Source organism: Vicia villosa, unplaced genomic scaffold (genome assembly GCF_029867415.1).
Source record: "Vicia villosa cultivar HV-30 ecotype Madison, WI unplaced genomic scaffold, Vvil1.0 ctg.001165F_1_1, whole genome shotgun sequence".
NCBI lineage: Eukaryota > Viridiplantae > Streptophyta > Magnoliopsida > Fabales > Fabaceae > Vicia > Vicia villosa.
The window spans coordinates 342,422-352,620 of record NW_026705512.1 but is presented as its reverse complement, the minus strand read 5'-3'; the positions used below and the strand labels follow the sequence as shown (position 1 = coordinate 352,620).

The 10,199-nt window shown below is 31.9% G+C and overlaps 1 protein-coding gene across 1 annotated transcript; it reads right to left on the bottom strand.

The window, feature by feature from the left end:
- Positions 1–1,639: 1,639 nt before the first annotated feature.
- LOC131633693 (transcription factor TCP20-like) lies at positions 1,640–3,254 on the bottom strand. The gene is made up of 2 exons (XM_058904383.1): positions 2,130–3,254; positions 1,640–1,810 (listed from the first exon to the last, which is right to left on the bottom strand). Exon 1 carries the CDS (start codon positions 3,126–3,128, stop codon positions 2,304–2,306), a length of 825 nt encoding a protein of 274 aa, XP_058760366.1. The 5' UTR covers positions 3,129–3,254; the 3' UTR covers positions 1,640–1,810; positions 2,130–2,303.
- Positions 3,255–10,199: the final 6,945 nt, after the last annotated feature.

Genomic DNA, 10,199 nt, shown 5'->3' with positions numbered 1-10,199 from the left:
CTAAACTATTTTATGCTATATTTTAATTATCTATAATTTTTTCAAACAAAAATTTCCAATTTCTTTACGAAAAAAAATTTAAATCGATCAGAGAACTAAACCAAACCGATTAATTTAATTCGATTGTATTTTTTAAAAACTAATTCAATCTGAATAGTTTCACACCAACCCTTAACCTTAAATCTTAATTACATGCATGAATCCCCCTGTTAATATGTTGATTCATCAAAATTCAAAATTGAACTTGTTAAACTATAACAACTCCACACATAAAGTAACATAAACCACCAATTTAAAAACTAAATCACAATCCAAAAAAAGTTTAATTTATATAGTAAAGGTCATTGAAACACTAGTAGTCAGAAGATGAGAGCTTCTTCATTGTCATTTGCTTGTTTAAATATTCCGAGCTCAAACTTCCACTTGCATTCATTGTCAAAAAAAACTGAGCTCATCGAACTACCATGCAATTGTCATAGAAACAACACACATTTTGGCAGTTTGTCAGTGTTTTCTGCAGCCGAAATATTCTGTATTTTTTTATGAAAAACATGATGAATTATAATTTATTATATGAGTAAATTGTCCTTTTGGTCCTTGAATTTGTTATGATTTTGCAATACTTCAAAGTTCAAATCAAGATAAGGGGTCAAAGCTTTGATGCAAGAATGAAGAAAAAATGGTTATATTATTAATAACAATGAATATATTTTGAATCCTATATTATATCTCAGTTGTCTGCAACACATATGTAATTGAAAAAATTAGAGATAAGACAATCTTTAAGGCGTGCAAAGAGAGGTACTGAATATAATTCAAAATTTCACATACTTCTTAAGGTGTGCAAAGCGAGTTATTGTACATAGTCCAAAATTTCACATACTTACTTCGTGATTAAAAAAACCTCAAAATATTTGTTACGGTAAAATTGAAACAAAATAGTCTCGATATTTTTTTATAGTTAAATCGTAATTAACCTATACACGATCTGCAAAAATTTACGACTCACACAAAATAGCTTATATTTTCTCAAAATTACCTGTTTAAAATCAGGACCATCTGATCTTAATTAAACGGTCAGATATAATTGAATGCGTGAATGCAGGCCTTTTTTGGCTGCAGCAAATCTCAATAGGATAATTCTCAATCTAAGTCATCTCAAGAAAAACTCAGATGCATAAACTTTAGGAATTTTGCTGAAAAATTTCAATTTCAGCAAATGTGGCATGTAGAATTGCACTAGCTGGAATGTTGTGCTACATAGAATAGAAGTTCTTCAAATTGATGAATTTTGAAGGGAAGTTTAAAAGTTGCAAAGAAGTCATTTGCATAGCCATTGGTACAGTTTTTGTTGCCTGTGGACCTAAAAAGCTTTGTTCCGCCCCACGAAAAAATACGGACAAAACAAAATACGGATAAAACAGACATGTCTGACACACTAAATCCGTTTTGTCACCCCTAAACAAAGACACGTCGACATGACATAGATGCTGACACGTCGACCAAATTGATGAGACCAAATTGATGAATTCCGAAGGGAAGTTACAAAGTTTCATAGAACTCATTTGCATTTTGCAAGATCCATTTCACAGAGTTAAAAATTTGTGAGATGATAAAGCACTAAATAAAACCAAACAGATCCAATAAGAACTTTGACAAATATATGATTATGAAACTATATCATCATTTTTCACAAACAAACTCATCATCACTCCATTCTAATCTATACAGAACAACAACAAAAAATAATCAACAACACACCTCTTGCCAAACCAAATCCACAATCCTATCTCTAGCCATCCCACTCCACCTGCAACATGTAATTTAACATCATAAAAAAAGTATTCAACACATAAATTATAAGCAGGGTTTTAATGGTCTGCAGCCGCAAAAACGGCCGTCACAAAACAGTATAGACAGATGCCGATTTTGTTATCACCATTTTATGTATTAAAGAGCAAATTGCGATTTCTTCGCACCGCGGCCTATAGCGACCAAAATCACGAAAGCCTTTACAAGACCGCAACGTGACCGAAATCGCGAAAGCAGCGCGACCGTTTTTTAAAACCCTGATTATAACAATCAAGAAATTCAGAAAGGAAATAACACAAAGCTAGTAAAATCCTCACCTTATATCAGAAGACTTGAGTACAATGGAGCAAACCAAACCAAACCAAATCCATTTTCTATTGAGTTTTTCTATTTCCTCAAACTCTACCAAATATACAACAACAATATTAAGAAAAAAAAACATTTTTTTTTATATAAACCTCAAACTCTGCACAAATCCATGAAAAATCTCTCTACTGTTCAGAACTTTGAGAATCATCCTTATTAGGATTCTGATTCTGACTTTGCTGATGAACCCTAGTTTGATGATTTTGACCAAACTGCTGATAAATCTGACTCAAAGCCTGTTGATTCAACACCCCAATATGTCCATCTTGCGACAAACCTAATTCCAACCCAGGTGGCATCTGCTGATTCCCACCCAAAATTGATGTAAAACTCATCCCACCCAAATTACTCCCTGGCATATCAAATCCAGAAAACCCAATTTTCTGAAAATAACTCGAACTATTCTCACTAGCCGCTGCAGTAGTCAAACCAGAAGACGTTTGATGAAAACCAAATCCATGGGGCCATAAACTTGATGAACTAACCTGATGGGTAGGCCAGCTGGTTTGCAACTGTAAACCAGAAGACAAAGAAGAACCCTGTGGTGTCAAACTGTTACCCGATGAAGTCATAGCTGAAGCCGGTATTGTTCCTGTTCCTGTTGCAGCTATAATCGACGCTTCAGATTGTTGAAGAAGCCATTGAATTGTTTCACCATCTGATTTATGGCCCAACTCTTTGGTCAGCTGAAATATTCTTGCCGCACATAAAGCCGGCATCCTTATTCTTCTTCCTCGTCCTTCAACCTTTGTGTGTCTGTCTTTGTTTGATGTTCTCTTTGGTGCAAGCTGTTTCTTTGTTTCATCTTGTTTGGTTTCAATTTCAGATGACACAATCTGCAGATTCTTTGATTCCGAAATTTGTTGTTTGTTGTTGTTGTTGCTGTTGTTGTTGTTATCATCTCCCATGGTGTTGTTTGTGTGTTGGTGTTTTGAGTTTTTGGGATCCATGAAATGATTGAAGGTGTGAAAGATGAAAAAGTCTTAAAGTTTGTTTCACTGTTTGTTGCAAGAATTGAGGGACAAAGTTTTTGATGATTAAATATTGAAATGGCAATGTGTGTGAAGTATTTTAATTTGAGTTTGTGGCCTTTTTTTGTCTGTCTTGTCTTTTCTTACCTCTTTCTTTGTGTAGTGGGTTTTGGGTTTGACCAGACAGATATGAAAGTTTTGAAAGTTACTTTAACTGCTAGTTTTACTGCCTTGGAGACTACAACAACAGGATTTATGTATTGTTGATAAAGTTATGAATAAATTTTTACTATAATTAATTAAAATTAATTATGTGTATTTTATTAATTATGTCAAATAATAATTACAGTATTTTAAATGTCAAATATAGAATTATAACAAAAATAAATCACATTCATTTTAAATAAATTACACCAAAGGGTCTTTAAATTTTTTTTTTAATAGGTTTGTCCTTAAGTTTATTTTGTAATAATTTGGTCCTCTAAGTTATTAAATCAAAGGTGTCTATACGGAGAAAATACAATTATGATGTTGAGTGATGTATTTTGCTGAATTAGGATCTTACTTTATGCATTTTGAATGATGGTTTATGTATTTTGGATGCTACTTTATATATTTTGATATTTCTCAATGAAAGCTATTTATTGGAATGCTAGAGGAGTAAGAAACCTTGATACTAAGTTGGCTATTAAAAATGATTATGTTTGCAATCAAACCAATCGTTAGTTGGTCTAGTGGTGATTGGCGCTAGACTTGGTAGGGAGAACCACGGTTCGATCCCCCGCAAATGCGATCGGGAGGGGGCTGGAACCACTTGATGCCAGAACTGACTCCCGAACCGAACTAAACCGGTTTTGATAAACCAAAAAAAAATGTTTGCAGTCAATAAAAGAATGATATACTTTTGATTGTGAAACCAATGATTCCTTATGCTCATTTTACTGTTGAGTGTCATATACAAATCAAACTTAAGATATTTTTATTAAATTCTAGACAAAATTATTATTCAAGCCTATGTGATTTTTGTGCAATAAATATGAATTCTAATGTGTTGAGTTTATTTGAACAACATGTAAAAAAATTTATAGAAGTGGATCAAACGAAATTCTTCATTGCAGTTGTATATGTAAGTAACTCTCATGTGATTCGAAGACAGACATGGAATGAACTTACCCTTGGTGCATGATATATGATTTCAATGCAGTTATTGATTATCATGTTTACTAGATGCCCTCCAAACAAAACTTCCAATGATGAGTTTCTTAGTTGAACTAATCAGAATAAGCTTATGCATCTTGACGTTAATGGTAGCTATTACACTTGGATCAATGGGAGGAAAGGTGGTGTTTACTCTTCTATTAGGATTGACAGAGCCATTTGTAATTAGAATTGGCTAGATAACTGGAACACAATCAATTGCTCCGTTTTGACCAAGAACCAATCATAGCATTACCTTATTCTTCTACACCATGACAAAGGTAGTTTGATTAGGCTAAGCCATTCAAATTTGTGAAGGTTAGGACTCTAGATGATAGATGCAAACAACTAATTATTGATGATTGGAATACTGATGTGGTTGATTAACCTATGTTTATTTTATCTTCTAAGTTAAGATCTCTTAAACTTATTCTATAAAAATATAACAAAGAGACATTTGACAATATTCATATTAAATTCACTCAAGCTACAAAGGGAGTAAACATGATACAAAGTTTGATTAAAGATGCAGGTTATAATGATGTCTTGTATTGGAGGAAAAAATGATAACTTTCTATTAAATAAGAAATTGCATATGCAAAACCATATTTTTGGAGGAACAAGGTAAGGAATAAGTGCTTGAAGAATGGATATAGGAATACTAATTTTTTTCAACACACTCAAATCGAGATATACTAGTAACAAAATCACTAGACTGGTGCATGTAATATTTGTTTAAAGGAAGGCATTGAATTAGATCATTATGTTATTAACTTCTAAAATATTTGTTTAGCTCTGAAAACAATTACAATTATACTGATCTGGCAGAGAGAATTATCCCACGACTTATAACTCATGCATATAATGAATATCTCACTAGAATGCCTCAGCCATGGGAAATTAAGAATAAATGTGCACAATATGGATGGTGTCGCAGTGCAAAATTATTTTTGAGAGAATGCTCGGAATTAATAAAGTTGTCATCAAAGTTTATTTAAATAGGGGAAACATTGTTAAACTCCTTTTAAAACAAAAATGTTCTTTGAAACCAACTTTAGGTTCGGGAGTTGATTATGTGATGGGAATGTATAACACCCAATGACATTCGTTTAATAAACGATCACCTCTAATTAATTTTACAAAATATATTATTAACCTTATTATATTGATTTTCTCCTAATCATTAATCAAGAAGAATATCATATAAACAAAGGAAAAAGATTTTCTATTATTGTGCTTGACAAGATTTAATTCTTGCTCCTACGTGTTGGGGGAGAATATGTGGTTTGATGGTCTAGAATGGGTTAAATAGATCGATCCCCTTAAACCAATTTTCAAAACTTTTTCTTGTGCAGAATTAGATTTCAATAAATGAAAGGAAACGTGGCAAGCGGAAGCAAAATATAGCTGATGGATTCAAGAATAATGTGTTTCATTGTCTTCTTAACATGTACTGTTCAATCAAAGATAAGTTAAGTTGTCTTAAAAAACAAATCAAAATTGATTATAATACAATTTTGGGAATAGCTCAAAATTGACACATAACAATGATTGATTAATCCAAGCTAGAATTATTACAATTATAATCAGGGTATAGAATTGTTAATGAGCTAGATACATCACAGACCTAAGCTTATACGATAAAAAACTATAAGAAAGATCAAAATCTAGATGACATTCTAATGATAAACAAATTCAAAAGCATACAATTTAATGTCGAAAATTAAAGAGATGGGAAAGGATAAATGTACACCAGATGTATAGTGGCTCAACAATTTGTCCTCGTTCTACCTAGTCCACTCATTAATGGTTTTACCATTGAAAATTTTAATGTCTTCCACTATTTTAAATATAATGATAAAATTAATTTGGTACAACAGATTATCACCAATTTGAACACTAAAAGTACAATGATTTAGCCAACACAGATCTAAAATAATATTCCCTTCTACTGAAGCAGACAATGATCAAGATCTTCAATGATCTTGAGAAAAAAATATTACAAGCTACAACAATCATGTTTCGAGCTTCTTTTCTAGAGAAACCTTTACTCGGCTCTACCGGTTCCTTGTCTGAGCAATTGCCCTATATTAGAATTATTGGACAACTCTCAACTTTGTTTTGCAACAACCTTTACTAAGTTCTACCATAGTCTTCCTTAGAGTATAGAGACAATCGTCTCTTGCTGGATAAAACACCACCAAATACCTTTGGCAAAAAGCGATTCTTATTCTTGAGACGCGCAACAAAAGCTTCACAAAAAAAATGTATCTTCCCTAATGTATCTTGGATCTACCTCTCACATTGAATCTTTATAATTAAGAACCACAAAAAGTGGCTTCTTGGTACAAGGTTGAAGATAATGAAAGGTATCTAAAGAATCTCACATAACACAGTTATAGGAACTCACAATTTTAACATTCTAGGAAATTTTTCACAAAGTTGAATCAAGGAGATGATGTGTTTATGAATGAAGAGAAACTCATGGCTTTTCATGCTTCCTAACAAAATGGGTATGGGTCTCAACATATCATTATCTGGACGAATCTCTTTCTTGGAGAATATCATTGGGTTACTCAATCTAACTTACTAACTCTAGTTAATTTAAACCAATTGACCAACTCCTTTGAAAGAGACACTAAACTGGTTTAAATAGGTGCTAGAGGTTAGGCACAAAAAGATGAAGAAAAAGAAAAATGATTTGAGTCAAATCATGGGGTTATGATTTGAATCAAAGAAAGAATGGTTTGAATCAAAGGTAGTAAAGTGAAGAATTTGTTATTTTATTTAAATCATGTTCGGTGACTACGATTTAAGTCACACTAAAGCATGATGGAATCACAATTAGTTTTGAAAATCATTTTGATTTACATGATTCAAATCAAAATCCTTGTGATTATAGTCAATGAGTGTTGTGATTCAAATCACACACATCCTTGAATCAAATTAGGTTAATAGATCCAAATTCTAAACTTCAAGTGAATGTTTGATTCTAACCACAACATGTCTGATTTGAATCAAGCTTCATAAAAACCTTGATTTGAGTACTCTAACTTATGATTCAGGCTACACTCAACATATTGACTTATAATAAATTTCTTAGGCTAAAAATAATATCACCATGGGTCTAAAACTAATATATTAAATGTAAGGGTATCTCAAAGGAATGCGTCGAATCAAATAATCAAAATGAACAAATTATAAATTTATTTAAATAAATGATAAATCAAATTACATACATACAAATCAAATTTAATTAGAGCATCAAAATAAAATGATAATAACTACAATTTCACTATGTATCTCCCAGTGTGCTAGAGAATTCAAAGCTACGTAGCTATTGGGTAGAAAAATCTTATATGTTGGTTAATTATAAAGAAAAGGTGTTTGACTGTGTTAAAGCAAAAAAAATGTTGTTTGGTTGTTTGTTGGTTTCTAGTGATTGTTTTAAGGAGGAAGACAAGTGTTAGAATAAGCAAGCCGTACGATTTATGTCTAAACACTCGAGAATAAAAATAATGTACATCCAATTAATCTTTTTTAATTCAATTTTATTTGTAAGGGAAATGACTTAAAACAAATTAATTTGTAATCTTTTAAAGGAAGACATGCATAAGAACAAGCAAGTTGTACGGCTTGTGTCTGAACACTTGAGGAGAAAAGGGATGTACATCAAATAAATCTTTTTTTTAATCCAAGAAAATGATAAACTCAAAACAATCAAGTTATTATTTTGTAAAAAGAAAGCCAAATGTTAAAACAAGCAAGCAATACAACTTGGATTCGAACACTTGAGGATAAAAATGATGTATATCCAATTAATCCTTTTTTAATCCTGGTTTGGTTTAAAGAATCATAAAAATCAAATGATTTAAAGATGACTTGTTTTTAAGTTTAAAAGGTAGAAACAATTGAAATGGGCCTTAAAACTTGAGGTTTCAGAGAAATTTGAAGGCACTAATCGATTACCCCATGCTAGTAATCAATTACATGACAACATAAATGAATTTTTTCTAACAGAAAAGGCATGTAACTGATTACCATTTGTATGCAATCGATTACCTAACAACAAAAATGTTTTTTTCTAACAAGAAAGGCATGTAATCGATTACCACAATCACGTAATCGATTACATGGCAACAAAATTGATTTTTTTATAATAATAAAGGCATGTAATCGATTATTACATTCATGTAATTGATTACATGATAGAAAAAATGATTCTTTTTCTAAAAGAAAAGGCATGTAACCAATTACCACGGGCCTGTAACCGATTACATAATGCTGGTAGCACACATACAACAACACCATACATTTAATTCACACAAAGTACACATTAAATTCTATATAGCATCTATTGACATATGAAACATCACAAATAGCAACAACACAATATATTAAAGAAAAAACAAAGCTCTACAAAATACAAAAAGAAAAAGATGTAAGATGTGGAAGGATAGCTACCCACAATAAATCTTTGGAGACGGAGAATCTTTGGGAAACATAGTGGACTCTCTTTTTTAATTTATTTTTTCTTTGGCATAATAATTATTGATCGTACTAGATTTTATTGGGAGAGGAAACTCTTATCTATCCATCGTTGTGAGAATCAAAACTCCACTAGTAAAGATCTTTTTACAACATATGGTCCTTTGTAATTTGAGGCTTACTTCCCACGAAAATCCTTTTGAATGGGAAATATGTTTTTTAACACTAGGTCACCTTCTTTAAACTCTCGAGGATGAACATTTTTTTCAAACCCCTTTTCGAGTCTTCTCAGAAATAATTAACCATGATATAAAGTTTCATTCTCTTTTTTCGATGAGGTTTAGTTGGTCAAATATTGCTTGGACCCACTCTTCTTCTTCTTCTAGCTTAGTATGCATTAAAACTCTCATTGACATAATTTTAACTTCGATGGGAGGTACTATTATATTTTGTACACCAATGAAAAAGTCATTGTCCCCATTAAGGTACAAATAGATGTTATATATCCGTGTAATGTAAATTAAATTGTTAGCTGCTTCTACGACTCCATTCATTTTTGGTTGATATGACGATGAATTATGGTGTTTGATTTTGAAGCTCTCACATAATGCCTTGGTTTTTTTTTCTAGTTGGTGGCATTGTTAGTGATGATCTTACTCGAAAGTCAACAACAACAAATAAATTATTTTTCCATAAACTTGACAACTACTTTCCTTGTCACATTGGCAAAGAAGTGGCTTCAATTTATTTTGTGAAGTAATCAATAATGACCAAGATGAATCAATGTTCGTTTAAGGCCTTTGGCTCAATGATTTAAATCATGTCCATTCCCCACATAGAAAATGGTCATGGCACTGTCAGAATATTCAAAGGGGTTGGTGATACATGCACCTTGTTAGTGTAGAATTGACATTTATGTTCATCATGTAACTAAAGCAGACATATTCCATGGTCAACCAATAATAGCCATCCTTTGAAGATCAAGTAATCTCTTTGAAGTCAACACTAGGGTCAAACATCATTCAAGTGAAGACTTCTATTTCAAGGTTCACTGGTGGTTAATCCCTTCAACTCTCATAGGATGGTAATAAAAAATAAGTATATACTAAACCTCATTAAGAAGATTTAAGGTTCTTGTGTTAAACTAAACTCAAAGATAATGAGTTCATAATATAAAACGATGGAGAAATAGAAGGGTATGTAAACCATTAAACTCAATTTGGGTGGATGAAATGCGGAAGAACTTCAGAAGTTTTATGTGACACAAAGGTAGCGCTCGAGCTGAAGGGGAAATTCTATCAAACCGCAGTAACACATGTGATGTTGTACGCAACAAAATATTGGGCGGTTAAAAAACAATGTAAC